The sequence below is a fragment of the Tripterygium wilfordii genome, chromosome 23, assembly GCF_013401445.1.
Source record: "Tripterygium wilfordii isolate XIE 37 chromosome 23, ASM1340144v1, whole genome shotgun sequence".
Classification (NCBI taxonomy): domain Eukaryota; kingdom Viridiplantae; phylum Streptophyta; class Magnoliopsida; order Celastrales; family Celastraceae; genus Tripterygium; species Tripterygium wilfordii.
The window spans coordinates 555,373-579,841 of NC_052254.1; the positions used below are offsets into that span (position 1 = coordinate 555,373).

Genomic DNA, 24,469 nt, shown 5'->3' on the forward strand with positions numbered 1-24,469 from the left:
GACAAATAACACCATATTTTTATTTTTCAATTTTTAAAATTTATTTGATTTTTTATTCATCATTAAATATGAATCATAAATTTTAAAAACTTACGGAATTTTCAAATCCGTAATAGAAGGCTCCCATGCACTCCCATCATTTGTGGCCGTGGATGCCACGATGAAGAACATGTCACCCTCAAAAGAGAGGGTCCCACAAGCCACCACTTCTTCTAATAAAGAAAAGTCACTCAACTACGCGTTTTGTGTGTACACACTAATCTACAAAAGAATTGGAGACAGTGGGGCAATAAATCCCGCAGTTCACATCCATGGACTCTCTCCATTAAGTAAACAAACATACCAAACAGCCCCTTATTCCCTCTCAAAGTTTCCTTTCTCTCTCCTCCGTTTCCTTATTATATATTCAAAAAAAGGTTCCATTTTAATCCAATCCCACTTCTCTCTCACTCTTTTGAATTTCTAGAGGTAGAGAGAGAAGAGTCTTTGGGATTAGGCGATTAGCCTCTTGAGCCTTGAAATTCAAATCCATTATCATCATCACCACCACACCACCATTTTTCAGCATTTGAAATTGAAATCAAATCCTCCATGTTTGTTATCTTCATTTTCCTTGTATTTGTGTCCTGAATTCAACTGCTGATGCATTGAGAGGTTCTTCATTGATATCTAATTCCATTTAAACCCCCTTAGTGACAAACCGTTTTTCAATGATCTCCAACATTATTTTACGCGTTTTTTTTTCCCAATTCTTTTCTCTGTTTCTCAGCTGGTCGTTACATAAAAAACAAAGAGAAGCTTCTCAAATTGAACGAACCCCATTTATTTAATGATGTGAATTTCCTCAAATTGTGGCTTCTTTTGTCATCCAATATCAACCGAAAACCCACTTCTACCCAGAAATCCAGCTCATATACCCACGACTGTTGTTATAGGATATTGTTGTTTTCCCGTTTAAAGACTTGATTTTGATTGTTGTATTCTTCGTTTACTATTGTTTTTTGGCCTTGTGTTGGGTTTTCTTCGTTAGGTTTAATGGGTTGCGCCAATTCGAAGCAAAACGATGCAGGCACTGCCAGGAGCCCGTACTCGCGGTGCCCAGAAGCTATTCGATGAATGTCCACCACCCACGGAGAAGAAAGGGGATAGCTATCATATTGTGGCGCTTACCTCACACTCTCGGGTCTCTCAAGCTCGATCAATCCAATCAAAACAGTCATGTTGATACCAAATCATCGCCAGCGGAGTGTGGTTCTCCGATGAACGGTAATTGCAATGGCGAGGTGATTAAGATTGTTGTGGATGATGATAAAGAGGGAAGAGAAGAAGGACTTCTCAATGGGTTAATTGAGGCCAAGACTTGGTCCGATATGATCCAAGAGAAAATCCAAAAGTGATTCCAAAGACACCGATCATGACTCCACCTGGAGAACCAGAGACTATCAATACATGGGAGCTAATGGAGGGTCTTGAAGACAAAAGTCCATTCCGATCGCCTAATCACTTCAGGAGTTTCTCTTTCAATGTCGCACATGATACCAAATACTGCTCAATTAGATAGCCCCAATTCGAGATTTTCAAACAAGTAAATGGCACGGCATCAGGAAGCCTGTTTGGTTCAACTGTTCTGATGAAGTTCACAAATCAGGCACTCTAGTTCAAGAATTTGATCCGGAAGTGATATCTGAGTTTAGGAAATCGCTACAAGAGCTTAATCCTGCTCACCCATTTTACATTAAGCCTCTGATGTTGAAAAACAACCGGCTTTGCCCCTCGAGTGGCATGGTCATTTGATATGAATTGTGATGCAAAGAAGGTAAATGGGGTGATTATGGATTATAAATGCGCAAAAGGAGAAGGAGAAGGTGATTGTATATTTTACGAGCCTAAGAGGGTTCGTTAGGAAGTATGAGGATTGTTGCCATGTGAGGGTGATCCTAAAGGCTTGGAGTTCGAGTTGATGGAGCGAGATGTATCGATGTCATTCGGGGTTCAAGGAGGAGCTGAGGGAACTATTAGGAATGGGTTTAGTGCAGGTGCATTGCCAAGAGTGTTTGTGGGGAGAAAGTACATTGGTGGAGCTGAAGAAATTCGAAGAATGCACGAGGAAGGGGAGCTAGAGAAGGTTGTTGAAGGGTGTGAAATGGTGGATGACGGTGGTGGAGGTGCTAACGGAGCTTGTGAGGCATGTGGGGATGTAAGGTTTGTGCCTTGTGAGACATGTTCAGGGAGTTGCAAGATTTACTATGCAAGTGATGAAGAAGACGACGAGGAAGAAGAAGATGAAGTAAGTGATGAGGGCGAATTCGGGTTTCATCGTTGCCCTGATTGTAACGAGAACGGTCTTATACGCTGCCCCATCTGCTGCTACTAAATTTCTCAGTTTCTATAAAACACACACTTGTTCTTTCTGGGTTTTCTTTGTGAATTGTTTGTTGTACAGTGAGGAGTTCTGGTATCTATGTTAATGACGCGGGACTCAGAAAGCCATTGGCATTCTTCCTGGGTTTCTTGGTTAAAGAAACTTGGATGCATTTTTCCGATTGAGCATTCAAAAGCAATATATTAAGAATGTAAGATGTAAAAGTGCATTTCCACCTTGGAAATCATACATTTTGTAATTCTTTAGATTGAAATCCAACTTTCAATAGTGCCTCTAGTATGATTTTCCACTGAAATAATTGAATCAAGGGGATTCCATTACTTCATGCTCTTGCCTCAAATTTGCAGACACCAATGCACATATTATTCCGTTGATGAATACCATGAGAGACATTGCATCACAGGGAGACGCTACTCACTAGTTCCCCATCAAATGACCATTTCAACCCTAAATTCACAATTAGTTAGATAGGGATCCCAACAGCTTAGTTACTAAAATATCACAATTATCCCAACTACAGCTAGTGTGCTTGTCCCAGTTATCTCATCTACTGAATTATACGCACAATATTTCATATGCATCATGTGGAGCTCACGAATTCACTTGAATCTTGTTGTGGTTAACTCAACAACTGGATAACTTGGATATCAACTATTGGGACCGTTATCATTTTCATTGAGAAATTAGGTTTCTTGACTTACACAATTCTCCGGCTCAAACCCTAAACTCTAAACACAATTCTCTTATTTTATTTGTTCTAGATAGTGGTTCAGAACAATGTCTCCGACCGACTAATTCCACGCTAATAAATTTAAAATCGAAGTAGAAAAGCAAGTTAGGTGGGAATGTATTAGGGTCAACAACGGCAAATATGGGGCAAAAGGTCAGCCCACTGTCTTTCATTTGGACTGGCGTATAAACAAGTCAAGGAAGTGGTCATGGATTTCTAAGTTTCAACGAAGGGCATCTGAAACCCCAAAGTCTGCATTGCAAGACTGGTTCCTCTGAAAGCTACATATCAACCCTAAAATAATGAAAAAAAAAAAAAAAGAGGCACATTTTATATACATATAGTTGCATACATTATACTAAGAAAATCTATCATTGAACCAGAAACATCACTGTAGGGTGGCGCATAGCATCAACAACAACATTATATGTGAGATTCTAATATGCATTTGCGGACAAGGGAACAAAAAAATAAAACAACTAGTCAATGTTCCATACCTGCTCTTCCAATGTTTTATTTATACACTTCTCGTTGCATTTATGCAGAAATGGGTTTTTGAAGCAGAAGACTAAAACTGGGTAAATCAGTAAATGCCAATTGACATCTAATCAATGATCAATCACACTCATTTTTGGGTTGGTTACAAGCAGAGTGCAATTATAGTGTGCTAAAGATTTATCAGTAGTGAACAAATAGCTTTGAATTAGACAAGCGAATATGTAACACAATGTAGAGTGTTTCTTTTTTTTGATAATCGAGAATGACACTATACAAGTTTACCCTTTGAACATTCGATATGAGCCTACACTAGGGCCGTCATGCCCGAGCACACAGAAGTTTCTTACCTAAACAAACAAAGTAAGTTGAGCCAAAACCCAATGTGGGACCACAAGGGTATTGCTCTTATTGAGAATCAATCTCAAGACCTCCTAAGTCCATATGATTTGGTCATCCCATAGAGATTCACCGACTAGGCTATCACTTAAGTGGTTCCCAGTGATAGAGTTGTAGGGGTACAATCTAGAGGTCACGAGTTCAATGCATGGAAACAATCTCTCCACATATTATGTGGGGTTAAAGTATGTGTACATCTTATATGTCCCCAACTCTGTCCATTGTAGAAACTTTGTACACAAGTATTATTTACTTTACCATCCATAGATGCTGAAACAAACAAGTTCCAGTGGCTGAGGATTGACACTTTTGGTGGATCTACATTGCTGGATTGTGAGTTGTATTATGCTACAATTATTGAGTCAGAAATTCAATTGTTAATGCTGAATGTATAGAAGCAACTGGAAGCATAAAGTGAATTGGGGATAAAATTTGCTATTATGTTCTTCCAATTGTATCCAGTTAGTTCTTTTCACAAGTTTCAAGACATAATGGATTTGATGTATGGATCACTCAGACAGGTAACATGTTATGCACATCACGAAGTTGATGGGTTGTAAAGGCAGCCATTAAAAGCCTGGTTGGAAGCAGCTGGTCGGTTAAAGATGAAGAAAAATATATATGTATTTTTTGAAGTTGGGATTAATAAAAGTATATATTAGTTGACATTTGGACAATACAACTAGGCATTTCAAGCAAGCCAACCCCCTAAATGCAACACATCACCAGACACCACCTATGTTAGTTCTGCGGTCCACAAAACTTATCCAGAACACATTGATAAATATTGTCCGCTTTAGGCCACGGGCCTGCATAGATTTGTTCTCATAGACTATTTCCGTAGTACTTAGACCTAGAAAATGCATTTGTTGTGTGACAGGTGTTACGACTTTGTTTATATGTCACTCGGTTGTTTGTTGTGTGATAGATGATAGGACTTTGTTTATATGTCACTCGATTGGGTTATGCCAATCCGATATGTGATTACATTCTTGACAAAACGTACTAAACATTTAAGCATTCAGAGTCCACAGAATGCAACACTGCGGATCATCATTTAAGTTGCAACACTATTCAACAGAAGACCAATTATTCTACACAAAAAACAGCAGAACACATACACTGGTGTTGTTCAGGTAGACTGAAAATTTTCACCTATTCCTTACCGCGGGTTTCCATATCAGCTGCAACTTTGGCTGCACGAATCAAAACATCTGAAACCCAAAGAACACCGTTGAACTAGTATTGCCTTCAAAATTCTCCGCACGTCCATTCCAAGGATCATATTCTCCAATATGTTCCCCCCAATGTGTTACGCATACACGTTGATCCGCAATTGTAGCTCCCTGAGATATCAAGTGAAAAATGAGAAACAAAATGCTATATACCAAAACATCAGAGCTTCAGGCCAGGATATGAACAGTTGGATCTTCATTTGTTAGCACTTGGATCATTCAATTAGGAGGAAGTTCAATAGCAAGCAGAAGAAATTCTCATTTTGAGATCTAAATTTTCATATTTGTATCGACAACATTTTTAAAGTTCAAGCAGACATCACAGGGCCGCCTCTGGAGAGAACTTGTTGTAGGGAGATAAAAAAAAGTTAAAATATTGTGAACTACTAAGCTGAAATAATAATCCCTGTATCTTCATTTTGATTTGCATTTTATTAGGTTATAGATAACCATTAAATGTGACTCTAGAGGCAATTGATAATCGTTGAATTCCCTCAAAAGCTAATTAAATTCTTCAAGATAAAGTAATAATGAATGGAAAGCACAAATTGTAGACATTAGATAAATTAATGCATGACGGCAGCGATAAGCTACATGGGAATTCTAATAATAATTGGTTTCAAACAAAACGCCATTTCACAAAGTTGAAAGAAAATCAAGGAATCATACGGGAAATATCACAGACAAGATAAAAGCATTTTCCATCACAATAAAAAGCACTGAAACATCTTTCAGGAGCATGAAAAATAAACTTGCACCGAGCAAGATGGAAATTTCTAGCGCATAAGCATCTCTAAATGTCACATATGCAGTACAAGCAGATTCGCTTGATCTGTTCTTGACTAATACCAGTGAACTTTTGACTTGCAAGCAGCTCATTCACAATAAATTCGTCAATAATCACTTCTCAAAGTTTAAGAGAGATGATTTTCAAGTCCATTCTATTCCTTCAAAATATATACACATGTAGACTGTCATATAATTGTACAAATTAAGAATATAGGAATTAATGTGTACAAACATACATATATATATGTGTGTGTGTGTGTGTGTGACTTACTCGATCGAAGAAAAAAGGAAAAAAATTAAACTGCTTGCTTGTAATGCTAGAGTCCATAATTTCAAGAGAAATGAAACAAATTAAAAACAATGGACGAGCATGAGACGTGGAAAAAAATGAATGTGGGTAATGTTCCTGTTTAGAAAAATTGAGGGAGTCCATGTACATATGCAGAGAGGAAGACATGAAATGGAAGGCACTGTAAAAGCCCTCTTATTTACAGAAGAAGACCCTTTTTTTCTTGATTACTCATGGTAAACTTTATCAAGAAGATTGAGTTACAACCTAAAGGACACTAAGAAAATTGTGCCCCCAAAGTTGAGCTTCAAACACTGAGAAGAATATGGCATCAAGGATATGCACAGAAGCGATGAGGAAAGAAGATGATGATACTTGAATCCATTGGCACCTTGATTAATTCAAAAATACTACTTAGAGGAATTAAATGTATTATAAAAACCCACAAGTGAGAAAATATAAGGTTTGATCAACAATTCAGATAAAGCAAATATTACATTTGAAATTTTGACTAATCTGATGACCAGTTAACAAATGACAATAAGTCAAAATACGATTATAAGCCCACTGCACCGCAGAGAATTTTTAGTATAATTCACATTACATAGTACTCTTCGAGTTGGAGTTAATGAATACGACATGATGATTTCTACATGATTAATTGCACAGAGCCACAGAGTGAGCAAAGAAGTCCCAAACATCCTCAAATGAAAAATGTGAGAAAGAGATAATACACAGTACCACCTTGAGCTCTATTACATGTGATTATCCTGAGGTCAATAATTACTGGTCCCTCTCCTCCCTCCCTCACATCAAACCTTCACATTGTTGATAATAACCAAATTACAGCCAGTAAATTTGTGGTACATGCTAACTTAATATTAACACAAAGCCTTCAAATCCAAATCCTCATAATACAGCTATGTATTTGATGACACAATGATGGCCCTAGTGTTCAACAATCTTAAACACTCCCCAACAACCCTCACATGCTGAGATATGGGTATTGGGGCCATCGCCCGTGAGGGTTAATTCAAGTCAAAACGTTCAAACCCAGAAACAATTAACATAAAAGGATTCAACTTTAACCCAGAAATTACAGTGACGAAACCTAAAAAGATCCCTAATTTTCATAGTTTCGAAATTTTCAATTGGGAAGCAAAAATAACATGAAAGAACTGGTACATATCCACATACATAAATTCATTCATCGGTAAAGTAAATTTGAGATTGTGTTTCCGATAAACACTCTCTAATTGCTTAAGCAACTAAGCAACAACTGATTCATGACGAGAAGCACAAATTTATTGAGGGGTTTATGCAATATAAAATTGCCATACGTACCTGTTCTATTCTGGATCAAGATTAAGCACTACAAGCTGCGTAAAGAGAGACTGAGAGAAGAAGAATGCAAGAAGATGAGCTGGACGTTGAACACGAGCCTTCCTGACGAGTCAACTCGTCAGTTGGAGCGTCGACGATTCACGTAATGGACTCCGTTCGCGGGGTATGTGAATACGGGTTTGCGGGGAATCTAGTTTCGGATTGAACCACTAGTAACTGTTTTCTACCTTCCGCACGTGCCAAACAAGGGCAACCCAAACGACTTCGTTTTAAGTGAATCTGTTAAATTTAAATATAAATATTTGAATTTAAATTTATTTTATATATTTTTTTAAAATTATTACAATTTAGGGACGTTTATGCCATACAACAGAATTAGTATGATTCCTTGAGATCCAAAAATGAGAAGACGACAAATAGGCCTATAAAATTTACAAAAACATAGGGTTTATACATCTATAGGTTGGTTGAGAGACTTTTTAATTTTTATACATGTTATTAGATTTGGGTTTTTGTTTTTGTCTTGGAGTGATTTCCAAATGAATATGATGGAGACACTTGCTTTCAAAATAATTTTCTTCAATTTTTAATTTCATTTTCTTTTATTGTTAATGACTTTAAATAAGTTGTTAAAAATTTTTAATATATTTTTCTGTTAGAAGAATTTCCTACTTATATTCCTCCTTTAGTTGTTCATAAGCCTTTCTCTTACTCGATTTCAATGATATGTTATTTTCTGATAAAAAAAAGAGATAGGTTGCTTGATGTCATTCAAATAGATAGGGCTTAGGTGAATTGATTTTAAGAAACTATGCCATAACAACAAAGTTAAATGTGTTTGCATGTAATTTCTTTACAAGGTAACTTACTCTTAATTAGGGTTTTTTTTTTTTTTACATATACATATACATATTTCCATTAAACCATAATAGTTTTGCACTTAGAGATATGTTCAATTTAGTTGATTGTATTTTTGTATAATATATGAATTGTCCCTTTAAAACTAGAGTAAATTTGTACAACACTCTAGCTAAGTGGGCTACCTAGTTATGATCAGTCAAGTTCAAGATTTATAATTACAATTATCCCACACTCCCCATGTGAAAAAAGAAACACATTATTGCCACCATTATTAATCTTTCAAGGACAATGTCATGTTCATCTTGGTACAAAAGTGTTTGATTTTAATTGCATATAAACACAAATTTTTAACATTTTCATTAACTCAAGAATCTTTTCCATTTTGTGGATGCGTAGATTATATATATATTAATCAAATTCAGTGTGTCATTAATTTTGTGAATTTTAACTAATTATCTGATATAGGAGATGATTTTGAGTTGGTTTAAACCAAATTTGGTGTGTTTTGGAGTTGATTTGATAGAAATAGAAAGTTGTAAGTAATTATCACTTTTACCAGTTAGTAGAAATCATTTTTGAGGGTGTGGCTGTACAACTGAAAAATTTACAAACGGTCCATTTTCGATGAACTTTGATCGACTAAAGCGAAATGGAGTTTTGAACCGAACCAAGTGTCTTGGCCCTTGGCGCCACCCCAGTTTCTTGAAATTCCATCGTTTAGAGCCTCAAATCTATTGTTTTCTGTTTTAGGGGTGTTTTTATGATTTTACATTTTCGTATTTTTATCATAATACGGTTGTAGCCGACCCCAGATGTCACTATCTTTTCATTCTATCAATATATCAGAAAACCTTAGAGAGTTTATCTCAAGTTTCGGATGGATTCTTGTGTTCATTATATCAAACGTTGGTTTGATTTGTGTTTTCCTTTTCCTTTCTTGATATGTCCGCATTATTATCTGCCTATTTAATATTCACCAAAACAAGATTGAGATTAGGAGATTACATTTATGAAATTATTAGTAATTAATAATTAAATAAAAATGAGGGTGTGCTTTATTTATTTATTGACTGGCTAATAGTGTTTTTAATATTCAATCAAATCACTATCTAATGATGATTGAGAGGCTTTTCATGCTGGCATTATGCCATTGATCCCTACTTACCCACAAATCTTCCCAAGTCAACATATTTTCTGATTTTGACACTATTAATTAATTAATTAATTAATTAATTAAGTCCCACATCTATTTTCACATCAAGTTCATATTTTTATTATTATCAAAAACTAAAATTACATCTAAATAAATAATAACAAGAGCCTTTGCCAGCACAAGCAAATTAACTTAATTAATTACATTAATTACTCTAACACTTAGTTTGGTCTATATAGTGACCAAAACCCAATTAACTAACAAGTCACATGAAAAAATAAGGAGAAATATTACTAGCTAGGTAAGCTAGTTAACTAATAATACAAAATTTAAGTACTTTAATTAATTAATTAATTATTACATAATTAAACCCCTGATAATGGCAGCTTCAGGACTATCCGCATCAATTGTTGCCAAAAGCTGCGACAATCGCTCGCTTAAGTCATCGACCTCCCTGTGCAAGTTCCTTATATAGTTGCAGGTCTCCTGCAACACCTTTGAAGCTGATACCTACATTACACATACATATTTTAACTCATCTTCTCTTCAACTATACACAAACATATATATATATATATATATATATATATATATATGGTCCAACTAATTCTAAGACTTTTAAGGTCAATGAGAGATTTTTAATTTAAGACGCACACATATATGAAAAAATGCGCCACGATTTCCGGGTCAATTTTCAAACTTAGCACTTAACCTGCACAGTTCAAGACCCCTACAGAAGAGAAGTCACTTCATTTTTAATCACAGATGTTCAATCTATTTATCAATGTGTAGTTTACAAAAATTTTTGACTTTAGTGAACGTTTGTGATTAGAACTGCAATGTTTTCTACTGCAGGGGCCCTCGTCTGCAACATGCTTCCTACACCATGTTAATTATAATGTCTCTACATAATTTCTTGTCTACACCATGCTACCTGACTGTCAGTCTACCGCAACCCTACCATGCACATCAAAAGCAAATGATATGAAACTATGAAAGAGATTGAGAAAATATGTATATATATGTGTACCTTATCAGAGCGCCTTTGTTGAATCTCAGGGAGGAGTTGCCTTAACTTGGAAACAAGTTCAATGATCTGATCATCAGTGATCCTTGAAGCCCCAGACGACTGCCTTGATCTTCTGCTAGACATTCTCAATGGCTTGGCTTTATGTATCTCTCTCTCTCTCTCTTAAACTAGCTAGTTCGTTTTGAGAGCAATGAATTGTGAAATATAAGAGGAAGGGAGAAGAGAGGGTAAACTAGTAGTGTGTTAAATGAAGAGGGAAGAGGGGGGAGAGATGAAGAATTGGAGAAAGTGATAAGAGAGTTATATAGAGAGAGATTCACTAGTGAAGGACCACAAAGAGAATAGGGGAGAGAGAGAAGAGAGAAAAAGAAGGTACAATAACATATACAGTGATGTTGGATGTGAAGTAGACAAGTGCATTGGAGAAAGCAGTGGCCTAATATGGTTTTGGTTCTTAGAGAGAGAGAGAAGACTTCATTCCTACTACATTTCAGTGTGTTTGTGTGTTTCCAAGTTGGGGTTTGATCTCAAGTGGGCTTAAGAGACAAGTGGGCCTTCATGTTGTATGTCTCAATGTACAACTCCATGTGATCATAGGACACCGAAAATCCCCTCTCCAGTCACACCCTAGGACCCCCCCCCCACCCCCACTCAATTTCATGCACAATCACAATAGTCACTTTTATTTTTACCGTATCTGTATGTTTTGGAGCTTATGGACTTTGTATGGGATCAACAATCAATTAGCCGATTCTCTGGCGCATTTAGGAATGAACTCCAGTGCTTCAGTTATGTTTTTAGGACAATTAGTTCCTAATGTTTGTAATGCTATTGCTGTAACTAACTCGTTGATTTCATGACATGTCTTCTTCTTTCAAAAAAGAGACGTGGGTTCAATCTCTCTCATTGGACACTAAGAGAAGTAGATTTATTTTTCTTTACAGTAATGATGCATAAGGTCCTCTAGTTAAAATCGACTAGTCTAATCTTCTTTTCGTCTCACATCGTTTAAGTTGAATGCGGTAAAATGCTCGATATATCTATAAATGGTTAACTACTCTAATTAATAGACTAATCTTTTGAATTATAATTCGAACAACATCAATTTGGTTTCGGAGCAGGCTTAGGTAGCATGTATATGTGGGATCACACGAGGATTTTCTTTGTAAAAAAAAGAAGATACGTCGATTTTTATGTTTTGTGTCTACAATTCATCTCCAACCAACTCGGTCTCTCACCTCTAAATTGTTTTAAAATTGTAAGTATTTTAATTACTAATATTAATTAAAAAAAATTCCTTGTACCATGGACATAACTACGTGCAAGTTGTTATTGAGTAATAAATTGATTGGTCAAATGTTGAAGTCACATGCATTTTCCCTAGCTTACACGACATGACAAGTGGCTCGTGTCTTTTGCAAGATCTAGTACATAAAATTAATTAATAATGTAAATTTGTAATATGAAACTATATAATATAATAATAATTCTCATACTTTTGTCAAGAAGTGTCACGTGTAACTACAATAATATTGACGACCCACCCCCTTCCTCGATGTTTCTATACTTGCTACGTAGTTAATTTCAAAAACCAACTTTGGTCAATATAGTACAAAGTTCTAGATCACTAGAATTCCATTATTATTTTGTGCCTTTATTATTTACCTTCCAAGATATATTGAAAATTATTTAGCTTTGTTGTTGTGGTCAAATATTATATCTCGAAAATTTCTAACACAATTTCATTAGGTATAGTCCTCTCTCTCACATGCACCAGATAATTATCAGGCTCAAGAAAACTGGTGTGAGAATGAGTAGGGATTTAAACGGATGATTTTTCCTAGCTAGATTTATCATCTTGCCTTCAAGGCTAATACCTTGAGTAAAAAATATACCTTCAACATTTAATGGCTAAAGTTTTTTCCTTGGTAGTCTATGTATATATGGCCTATCAATTAAGACCATATATTATATATGTGGTCTTAATTGAGATGACAATTATTGAAAATTATTAAGGCTCGATCCTAGCGTCAAAATCAATAGCTATATATGTTTTTGTGAGACAAAATCGCCATCCAACATTTTCTTTCACCTTATACATTTGAGACTCATTCCTTATTCATGTCTTCTAGATTGTCCCCCCCACTTGAAAGATACATATACATGTCCTTTTTTTTTTCGTTAACTAAATTGAAAACCCCACATTTTAAATTCAATTGGGGTAGGATAAAAGTTATTTTAACCATTAGATCTTAAATTTATCTTAAAAATTACAGAAAATAAAAAATATTATCCGACTGCTCATCTTTGTTACTAACTTTTTGATGATTTTAATTGTTTTTAAGAAAAAAAAATGATTATATTAACAATGTTAAAATCCATCTATCTATTATTTTTTCAAAATTTATAAAAATATTTTGGTACACCGGTTGTTAGCATGGGGCACTTGCACCGTAGGTCCCCAAATCCTTTTAAATTGCATGTACGAGACAACTTTTAGACCCAAAATGGACACCTAATCTTAGTTGCTTAATTTCTAATATTAGACAAATTAATCAGCATAATTTGACATATTATTAATATATATAATTTTAGGCTAATGTTTTTCTGTCATGTATAATTTAGACCCAATTTGATTAGGTTGTTGTGTCTATATGTGAAATATAATCTTGGAGGTGATTACAGGTCCTCCGACAATGTCATCCTTGCTTTGATTTGTTTTATTCTTGTTTAATTAAGACACTAATTGTGTCTTAAGCATCCGACATGTTAATTAAGACACTAATTGTGTATTAAGCATCCGACATGTCATAAACGCTTGTCTTAGCATATGCACACACCTAGCTAGCTACTTTGTTTACAGAGTAAATGCATATATATATACACACACACACATATAGAGATCTCTATCAACGTAACATAAATTGCTTTTCACTATCATATAAATGGGGTTCTCTGTAATCATAGATTTCAGACCATACACTTTAACTAACAATGGAGACCATGAACTTGACCCATACAAAAAAAAAAAGGAGTCATGATCTTGACGGCTGACCACATAATTAATTTCTATATATCTATTTTTTTCAAAAACATACAACCATATATACCATACAAACTTATCTTTTGGACATCTGGTATGACCGGGTGACGACCCGACTTAAAAATTTTCAATATGACGACAGATTATGTTGGACCAAAATTCAACTCGTGACCATAAGAATATTATTCTCCTTGGGAATCGAATTCAAGATTTTCCGAGTTAATCCGATTTGATCTCAGAGAGATTCACAAATAGGTTATCATCCAAATAAAAAGAGAGAAAAAGGCCATAAGAGAGTCAAACGTCAATGTTAACTGCAACACCGACCTTATGGCATTTGAGTCCAAACAATAATAACACCCAATAAATCAAGCATGTATGGGGAAGAAGCTTTTGTCTGAATTTTATTCGGGGATGGAGAAAGTATGAAGCATGGCCTTGAAGTCAAGACTACTTTTTCGGTTGGTGAAGTGGGCTTTTCATTATTTTGTTCTAAAACAAAGCTAGAAGTTCTTACATTGAAAAGGAGAAGCTATGCATTTCACGAGGACAATGGTCATCAACAACTCCTGCTCCTTCGTCAGCCGAGAAGTCTCCTCAGTCAGTCACCGTCCAAGATAGAGTCGAAAATCCTAACAGAAGAGAAGGCATCCAAAGAGTTTGTTTAGGTCACAGTAGTTAGGGAGAGAGCTTCTCGGTCTTTATAATACCGAGCATCGCCCCTCGGTAACCTCTGGTGACCAAACGTAAAAAATCAAGAGTTTAAAAGGATTCACCTAAGATTAGGGAGATAGATCTTCTTTTAGCAACACTAGAACTCATCAAACTCATATAAAACGATTCAGAACCTTGCACTTTACTTGTTACTAAAGATAAAGAGTTTTGAGCACCGAATAATGCCCAGTTTATAGTTTATTAACTTGAGTATCGGGGAGGTCCCCAAGCAGACCCTCGGGGCCCCTTCCAGCTCACTTGTTCTCCAGTGTAGGTCATCCTCAGCTGTATCGATGACATCATTTGCCGTCAATCCTATCGCTTGATAAATCAACGAAGACCAAAGACAATTTTGGATGTCATTGGCTTGATTTGCTATAAAGTCTAATTTTACCTTTTATCAAGGTAAAAACAATGTGGGACGGTCCATAATGATCAATGCAATATAATTAGTTTCAATCATGTAAAAAAATGCAGACCAGGGTCTCAAGTACCTGGGCTTTTTACCAACGAGAGGTGGTTCGGTTGAGAATCGGTTGGGTTAAGCATATGTGTGTCAAATGTTCGATTTCAATGAAAAACAAATATCTCAATTGTATTTCGAAGTACTTGGGCTTTTTCAATAATGGGCCATGTACTTTGCTGCTTACTGGGTTTCAACGTACTTCTGTTACTGATTGGATAATTGGGCTCCAAGTCCAAAACCCCACTTTCTAATAATGTCTTAAAAGGTTTTATTAGCTCGATGCATTGCAGACCGTCCCTAATTCTCTATTGTAAAGTGACTCAGGCCCAAACATCAACTCTGGTGGGAATGACAAAGTTAGTTACCAGAGTTGGGCTGGACGGCCCATTGAGAACTCAAGGCCTGATCCATTGCCGTCAAGAATTCACTGCATCACACGGCCCTGATTCAAGTTTGAACATTTGGTTCTTATATTTGAAAAATGCATACTTTATTCAAGTTTTTAATCAAGCATACATGAGTCCTTCCAGTGGCCCAAACCACAACAGATTATGACAAGCAACGTTGAACATTGTTTGTTGTGATTGAATATAGCATTGGAGCTGAGCCATTGATTTTTTTAACTAAAAACGATACCACCGGACCTGATTTCTTCATTTTGAACATCTAAGTTGGGTCTAAACTCGGCTGAATAGCCCATTTACGCAATCTGCAGATAAATAAGTTGGGTCGAGACTCACCGTAAAATCAAACGAGGATAGATAGCAATGGGGATCGAAACATAAGAACCCAACGATTTCGGCCGAAGCGGATAACCAGCTGAGCCATCAATGCCTTATAATAGCCACTCAACCCCACTGGGTCAGCAAGAACAGATGGTGCAGGCTCCCTACTAACTATCAAGAACAGAGACAATACACTGACAGGCAAAGTCCTCTCCAGAGGACACAGAACAACATGACCCCCTCAGCCTCAAGAATCTATCAGGAGTACTACAACCAACCACCACACTGAATTGGTTTTCCATTATTATTGCTTGTCCTTTCAACGATGTGAACTGTCCATTTTCCATATCTGGTGAAGTAAATTTTCACCTAGATTATATTCACATTCTACAAGTAAATTCCAGTGAAAACATTTTTACTTCTCTTTACCATAACAAAGTGACATATCAGAGCACGTAAGGGTATTTTGTCACTGAAAATGCCAAAATGGTTATGGCTTGATCAAGACAATTGAAGGATTAGTACCTAATAATAGCAGACAAAGTGCAGGTGCTTGTAAGAGAGATTGGACCAGTACTGGTGAGTGACATGATATTTTGATAAATCAATATATATATACATGGACCCATCCTTTTGTGGAGTCTTCATTTCATCTGCTCAACTTCATCAGAACTTCAGAAACCCCACTACTCTGCTTCTGTTTTTCCCCTACCATTTTTTTAACGAGGTAAACCAACCAGCTTAACATACCTTTCGAACAGCTGAATAGGTATAAATATTCGGTCGCCATAACAGTCTGTATCGCATTGACGACAAGTAAGATTGGGCCGAAACCCATGCAGATCGAGGCTCGAAAGTGGGACATGCCCACAGAACCAAGATTCTACAAAGAAATATCTTAATTGGTTTGTTCGAATTCTCGAACTCGGACAATGTTTACCCTTAAATTTAGAGAAATAATCAACTATGCTATCACCACGCCAAATGGTTGCTTTATTTCTTTTCACTTTTCAAGGTAAATGTAAAGCTGCAGTCTGCACTAAGAAGATTAACAATGTGCACATGGTGGCTTGTGATTCTCACTTTGGAAACCACATGCTTAAAGCTTTATATCTAAATAAATATTCACACCATATCATGCTTTGCAATAATTCCTACCATATGCCCCAAATGAGATCTGCTAGCCTTTTTTGTTCTCCTTTAACTGCCCTATTATTGATGTGGGTCTTGAGCTATCTGATGCCTCTATGACTCTTATCTTTAGCCCAAAAGATCACACCTTGACAATCACATGCAATGCTAAAAGCAACACAGAACAGAAGGCTTTCAAGCCTGGAAAGGTTGTTTGTTTCTAGGATTTGCCTTTCTAATACTATAAAATATCACCAATGAAGCAACCAAACAGATAGACAACACAAGGCATTATAAAGCTCAGATATTGATAATTTAAACACTTACTACCCTTGAGAGATGGGGAAGTGGTTCTTAAGATAACATTCTTCAAAAAAAACCATATCTACAACTATCATTGAAAATGGAAACTTAAAAGGTTAAAGGAGACCCAACATAAGTAACAAACAATGCCATGTTGCTTCAATCAAAACCTTCTCATATCTGATGATGCTGTAACTGCAAGAGTCTAGAATAAGCTCCATCCGGTCGGCTGACTAAGTCAGAGTGACTGCCTTGCTCAACGATGCGCCCATCTTGAACAACTCCAATGCAATCTGCTCCTCTTATGGTTGATAAACGATGGGCAACGAGGACGGTGGTTCGACCCCTCATTAGCCTCTCCAATGCTTCTTGTAGCACACACTCAGACTCAGCATCAAGTGCACTTGTGGCCTCATCAAGTAATAGTATTGCTGGGTCCTTGAGAATTGCCCTGGCTATAGCAATTCTTTGTTTTTGACCACCAGAGAGCTGAACCCCTCTTTCACCAACTGGGGTCTTGTAGCCATCAGGCAATGCACTCACAAACCCATGAACGTTGGCCGCTCGTGCAGCTTCTTCGACTTCTGCTTCGGTTGCACCGTCTTTTCCATAGGCAATGTTGTCAAATATGCTAGCTGCAAACAATGCAGGTTCCTGTTGCACTAACCCAATTTTACGCCTAAGTGACTTCAAGTTCAATCGGCGAATGTCTTTTCCATCGATCATGACTTTTCCGGCAGTTGGATCATAGAACCTCTCAATCAAAGCAATCACGGAACTCTTTCCAGACCCACTTGCTCCAACAAGTGCTTGGCTTTGTCCAGCTCGGATTCTAAGATTGAAATCCTTGAACACCATAACATCAGGCCGTGAAGGATATGCAAAATCAACATGCCTAAGTTCAATTTCCCCACGTACGGATTCAACAACCTCAGCCTCAGGATCATCAGGGTCAATCTTGGTCGAACGGTCTAAAATTGATAACACAGAACCAACAGCCTCTCCACCTCTAATAATCTCAGGAGCAATACTAACAGTTTCGGCCACTGAATTAGCTGTAATAACCAAGACAATGAAAACCTTGAGAACTTTTGCGAATGTTGTGACGCCTTGCCTTACTAGGTGTACACCCCACCATAGAATGAGAGCTTCAGACGCATTCAAAGAAAATTGTGAGAGGCCAAAAAGAATGCCAGCTATTTGGCTTCGTCGAAGACTACGACGCAATGGGACACGAAGCTCATTACAGAACAGGGAGAGGATCTTGTCTTGGGCATTAAAGGCTGCAACAGTCCTGATGTTGCTCACTCCCTCGCCAGCAATCATGCTACACTTGGCATGAGCCTTTGCAGTGTCTCCAGCAAAACCCTTCATCGAAAGTTGCTGTGCAACACAGAATTTAACAGAATCAAACTCAGAAACTTAAATAATTTACACCCATCAAAGTTAATTCCAAGCAGCAGTTACTTTTGCGCCACTCAATTTGGTCAACATTTCTTTATGGGTTTCCTACAATTCATTGCTCTTTCATTTGGTCAGTGAAGCAGTAATACCCAATTAGCAGAGTTCAAATTTTATGCTTGGTTCACCATTACTGCCTAAAAATCACGTTAAAGTTAGCTTCTTTTTGGTGGGTGAAACAATCACCATGTGCAGAGTAAGTAGTTACAGAGTACCCATTTGAACCCTCTCTCCCATTGTCCTGCCATGGCACTGTTGACTGCCAAATGTGTCATAAATAATGCGATCACGGGCCAAAAGAATCTCTTGAAACTCTCGCATGCCGGTGGCATCTTGTTTTGTATGGTAAATAAAACAAAGTTTACTCAAATACCAAGAAGAAGAGAAACAAACAAATGGCCTTTAATTTTGAGTTTTTCTCGACTGACGCAGAAATGGTGTAGTGTCAGTGTTCGATGAAAGTCCCAAGAGAAAATCATAAAAAAAATAGTGGACGGTAATGAACAAGTTAAAAACTCTGACTGGCTCATAGAAAACAGACAAGCAAAGAAAACAGTATTAAATAAAGGGTATGGGTCTTACCTGGGAAAAGTTGGCAAGAACTAGAAGGGGGAAGGTAGCTAGGATTATAATAGAGACCCTCCACTCCACAACAAAACCTATCATGAATGCAGTGATAAGGGAGGTAATGTTTTGCAAAATCACAGATATCCTATCTGGTATTGCAGATTTCACATCAGCGGCATCATTTGCTAATTTAGCCGCAACCAAACTTGAGTTGTGCTCCTCCTCATCGAACCATCCGACTTCGTTCCTTAATATTGCTGACAAGAAAAAAAGGAAGTAACCCCCATAAGCATCAAAGAAAAAACCAACACCCAATACACAATTATGTGATGAATCCACAATGTGCAGTTATGTACCTGCAAGCATCATTCTTCTGACTCTTGTGGTGAGGTTTTCTCCCATGATACTGAAGAAGTAATGCTGAATCAAATATGCAACAACAGCATAAATGCCAACTCCAATGTAAATGAAAACAAATTCCTTAACTTTCCTTTCCATGACGGCGGGATTTCTGTAGTAGAAGACTTCAATCATGTTGCTCATCACAAAGGCGAAAGTTGGGCCAATAAAACCAGACAGTACAGAACCAATGGCACCCATTATCGAATAAGGCCATTCGGGAGCATTTAGCTTAAGAAGGCGGAAAAAATAGCCATCCGGTGCTCGAGTATTCCTGTCTGTTTCAGCAGTTGATACCATTTCAATCCTTCCATCAGCACCAGTACTGTATGAGTAGCTCAAGTTTCTTAAGCTGCCTGAACGTAGACTTAGAGACTTTGTCGATAGGGAGTGGCTAAGGCGTGATGAGCGTGTGCGTCGTGTTGATGGGTTTGCTAAGTCTCGGTTACCGACCATTTCTTGGAATCTGATCAATGAAGCATAGGCTCCTGCTTTAGCAACAAGTTCTTCATGGTTTCCTGTCTCAACTACCTGCCCCTGCTGTATGACTACAATTGTGTCAACATTTCTAATGGTTGAGAGCCGATGAGCAACGACTACGGTTGTTCTCCCGACCATTAGACGGTCTAATGCTTCTTGAACGATACTTTCGGAACCTGCATCAAGTGCACTGGTGGCTTCGTCGAGGAGGAGGATCTTTGGATTTTTCAACATTGCTCTAGCAATTGCAATTCTCTGTTTCTGACCACCAGAGAGTTGCACTCCTCGCTCACCCACCTGAATTTAGATTGAAATGTAAATTCCATAACAATGTTCATAACATGCTTTATAATTGTGTAAATGAAATTCAAATTTGGACTGATTGGCCTATATAGATCAACCTGAGTGTTGTATCCATCAGGGAGCAATGTGATGAAGCTGTGAGCATTTGCTGCAGAAGTAGCAGCCTCTACTTCGGCCATCGTTGCATCAGGCTTCCCATAGAGTATGTTCTCAAGTATGGTTGTGGCAAAGAGTGCTGGTTCCTGATTCACCAGGCCAATCTGATCGCGTAACCACTTCAACTCCAGTGTCTTAATGTCCACATTATCCAACAAAACCTGCCCTGCTCAAGACAATGTGGCAATGTTAATCCAACCAATCATGAACGGCCATAAACTCAGTTTTGGACATGGAACAACATAGAAGATTTCTAAGTTACCCTGATTAGGATCATAAAACCTCTCCATTAGAGACACGACAGTGCTTTTTCCTGACCCACTACTACCAACAACCGCAAAAGTCTTTCCGGCTGGGAAAAAGATAGAAAAGTCTCTAAAGATCATAACATCAGGCCTTGATGGGTAACTGAATGTCACATTCTTGAACTCTATATTGCCTTGAACCTCCGGCAAGCACTTTCCATCGGAATGGTCTTGAATTATAGAGGGCTTTTGCTTAATAATTTCCATCAACTTGTACCCAGCTGCCTTGCCTTTGCTGAATGCTCCAAGATTTGAAATTGACTGACCTAAGCTCCTGTAACAAGTATCAACCATGAAATTATAGGACAAGCACAAGTTTATTGACGTGAAGGACTAAAGACGTATCATTTTAGCTCAAAGATCTTACATGCCGCCAACAATGGCGGAAAAAAACAGCTGTGAAAGCCTTCCCTCCATCAGTCTGTCCATTTCTGATGAAAACACCAGCATACCAGAAAACAAGAGCCCAAGACATGGAGGCAATTCCAAAGGTACATCCTAGCCCAAGGCCTTTGGCCATCCCAGCCTTGTAACCAAGCTTGAGAGTATTTTGAATTGCATTTGAATAGGCATTGAAGGACTTGCTCTCTCCTACATATGAGTAAACTGTTCGAATTTGCGCCATTGCCTAAGCATCAAGTAAACATAATCAAATTGCCTTATTGTCCTTCAAAGCCATTTGTTTGATAGAAAAGAAACTAATCAACAACAATATGGAACATATGAGGCTACAAAAAGAAGTGTACAGCAATTTAACAAAGCATTAATCAAAAACTCAGTGCAATTGTTAGACAAATGAAGCTCACCTGCTCGGCAATCATACCAGCAAAACTGTATGATTCTCGACTTTTGGCGGTGAGGCCTGTAATGGTATAGGCATACAAGCCCCCAGCAAATGCAATTCCTGGTATCACTGCCACACTAAGCAGTGCCAACCTCCAAGCTGCTACAAAACCAACCACCAGCCCCGCCAAAAAAGTTGACAAATAGTGTATGAAGTTACCCACCTAGATTACCCACAATTTTCAAAAAAAAAAAAACAAGAATAAGTAAATAGTTAGTGAGGTAAGAAAATTAAAATCAAGCTACAACCAACCAAAATCACAGACTCATAACCCATGTAATTCAGATCTGGAAGCATGTGCAGTCATAAACCAAAGAACTAATTATCTATGTGACCTTTGAAATAAATGAGCACCAACAACCCAGATGAGCATTATCAAGTCAAAACACCAGTAGCATCTATTTTGACTCCATAAATATTAAATTAAGGAAAAGAAGGGAACCTTTTCGCTAATGGCATCTTGGACAAGAAGTGTGTCCGTTGAGACACTAAAAACAATATCACCAGTTCTTGCATCAGTGTCAAAGAACCCCACGTCCTGTTTCAACACTGCCTCCAAGTACTTTTTTCTTAGAGTGCTCACTTGCCTCTCTCCACTGTACATCCAGCATGCAGTTTCTGGTTAAGGGAAAAAATGGACCAAAAAGCTTCAGCTTTTGCAAATTCAGATAAGAACAATGGATATAAATAAACTTAGAGAAGAATAGCATAGACAAGAATCAACTGCTCACCTGCATAGGCTGTCAAACAGACCACCAGACCAAGATACACGAAATATACAGCGTACTGCATCAAGGACGACACAAAAGGAATAAGAAAACAATAGATCTTAGATCTGGGTTAGATTTGAGAATGCAAATGTGATAAGATGTAAGTGATCCAAACCTTCAAAACTTCACTGGTCAGCTTTTGCAAATCAGATTGGTTATTTCCAAACCCAGTAACCATTTGCCCAAATAGCAAGAAAAACACTGGCATTGCAGAACCATGAATAATAGCTCCCACGGTGCCACAAGTCATAAGTAGCCAGTCATATTTGTCTGCAAATGAGAACAGCTGAAAGAATGGCAAGCTCTGCTCTTTTTGCTTCTCTGCCTCAGGTATTGAATCTTTGACCTCTGGAGTCTCCGCCATTACACCCCCAACCCCAAACACAACTTCTTCAACGGACTTAATGGAAAAATTACTGGGGCGTGTTTCACTAAAAATCCTAATGTTCTGCTTCTGGGTTTGCTGCCATTGAAGAAAAAGATCTAAGCTTTGGTTCAATGGAGTTAATGGAAGACCTGGGTACTCTCTTTTTTTCTCTCTCTCTCGTTGTGGGTCTTCAATAACTCAAATTGTCGTTTATGGTTATGAGCTCAAAAACCAGGGACTCTGTATCTCGAGAGAAAGAGACAGAAAGTGAGTGAGTGAGAGCGCGCATGTGTTGTTAGAACAGTGGTCAAAGGAGGTGAAGAAATGAAGTTGGAAAAGGATGTGTGTTGATTTTATAGTGGAAGGTCTGTCTAGCTCCGGTGTACCAGTCTAATTTTCTATGCTGGTTGGTTAGCACAAATTTTAGTTTCTTAATTAAGTTTTACACTTTGTTAATTATTCCAAATTATACAATTAATCAAGTATGTTTTCTTAGAAAAATTATTTTAGTGGCAATACTTTATTGGTCTGTCATTCATAATGATGCTCTCAAACGTGAATTTAATGGGTTTTGCACTTTTTTTGGGTGAGATTTTGTGCGTTTTATAGAAACACACACCTTTTCTTTTCTTCTTTTTAATAAATAAAAATATTTTTTTAAAGTAATCAAGAATGACACAAGTTCACTCTTTTGACATCATATGTTGCCCCCCTTACATTCTCAAAAAATACCTTATATATGCTCTTATTTTCAGCTACACCCTTAATTTCTCAAGAAATACCATATACATCCCATGTTCCTCTTTAAATCTCATCATCTTAAGGCATTTAGAATCTAATGGTGCCAACACCAAGGCTAAATTTGTGGTAGTGATTTGAATAATTATGTAAATGTATTAAATAATTTCTCTTTACTCTCTCTCACCTCTCCACCTCTCCAGACTCCCGTTATCTGTAGATCTTAAATCTCAATTGTGCCTTCAAAACAAACATTTTCAACTAGTGTTAACTCTTCATATTTTTACAATGACTTCAAAACGAACATTTTCAGTTACAATTTTCTGTAAATAGTCTTAAAAAAATTTCAAGAGCGTTGTCCTCGAACCCCTGTAATATTTTTTGTCCCCCTTTATCTAAAATCTTGACTCCATCCCTAATGATACGTTAGGTCAAAACCAAGCTCATCCCTTACACTACATGTGTAATTGCCGTCCTTATTCTTTCTATCTTTACATTAAAATTGAAAATAATAACACCCAACTTTTTGTATGAAAGTGAATTAATGCCATAACATAACACCCAACTTTGCTATTTGTGCACAAAAATGTCTGTCGAATCTTTGAGAGACACGGCACAGTCTCCAGTTACTATTCTATGCCGCTATAGTTAAATGCAGTGGCAGCCATGGAAATGACTGCTCTATAACAAGAGTGATATTGTTCTCTCTTTTTTGTCATTATTGTTTGATTAACACTTAGAAAATGATTACTTTTGAGGCATACAAGGTATTTAGCAACTTACTATCAACAAATCATGTGATTTGGAATTAATTTCAAGGAGGTTTGTGACAAATACAAAGTTTCCAAAATATGGCATGTTAGTTTGGGAGTTGGTGGGGTGACAAATTCAATCAAAATGAAGCTTAAATTCATTCACTTCAATTCCTTTATTATCATCAACTTATGTAGTATTTCGTATCTATCTATGTAGACAAAAGAGAAAAATAT

General features: G+C 37.2%; 1 protein-coding gene, 1 long non-coding RNA gene and 2 pseudogenes across 2 annotated transcripts; 1 reads left to right on the forward strand and 3 right to left on the reverse strand.

Annotated features, from left to right (window-relative positions):
- Positions 1-1,035: 1,035 nt before the first annotated feature.
- LOC119993673 lies at positions 1,036-2,590 on the forward strand (annotated as a pseudogene).
- A 2,423-nt stretch (positions 2,591-5,013) lies between these two features.
- On the reverse strand, positions 5,014-7,860 carry LOC119993014. The gene is made up of 2 exons (XR_005466479.1): positions 7,665-7,860; positions 5,014-5,353 (listed from the first exon to the last, which is right to left on the reverse strand). It is a non-coding gene; the product is annotated as an uncharacterized LOC119993014 (long non-coding RNA).
- A 1,919-nt stretch (positions 7,861-9,779) lies between these two features.
- On the reverse strand, positions 9,780-11,045 carry LOC119993770 (transcription factor PRE5-like). Its single transcript, XM_038840994.1, has 2 exons — positions 10,709-11,045; positions 9,780-10,188 (listed from the first exon to the last, which is right to left on the reverse strand). Exons 1-2 carry the CDS (start codon positions 10,829-10,831, stop codon positions 10,036-10,038), a joined length of 276 nt encoding a protein of 91 aa, XP_038696922.1. The 5' UTR covers positions 10,832-11,045; the 3' UTR covers positions 9,780-10,035.
- Positions 11,046-17,060: 6,015 nt separating this feature from the next.
- Positions 17,061-23,056, reverse strand: LOC119992618 (annotated as a pseudogene).
- Positions 23,057-24,469: the final 1,413 nt, after the last annotated feature.

What these genes read in the sequence shown, in the direction of transcription:
- LOC119993770 (XM_038840994.1), bottom strand. Translation starts at nt 10,831, where the DNA reads ATGTCTAGCAGAAGATCAAGGCAGTCGTCTGGGGCTTCAAGGATCACT. An exon ending in AACAAAGGCGCTCTGATAAG is followed by an intron (nt 10,189 to 10,708) that starts GTACACATATAT and finishes TGTGTAATGTAG; the next exon opens with GTATCAGCTTCAAAGGTGTT.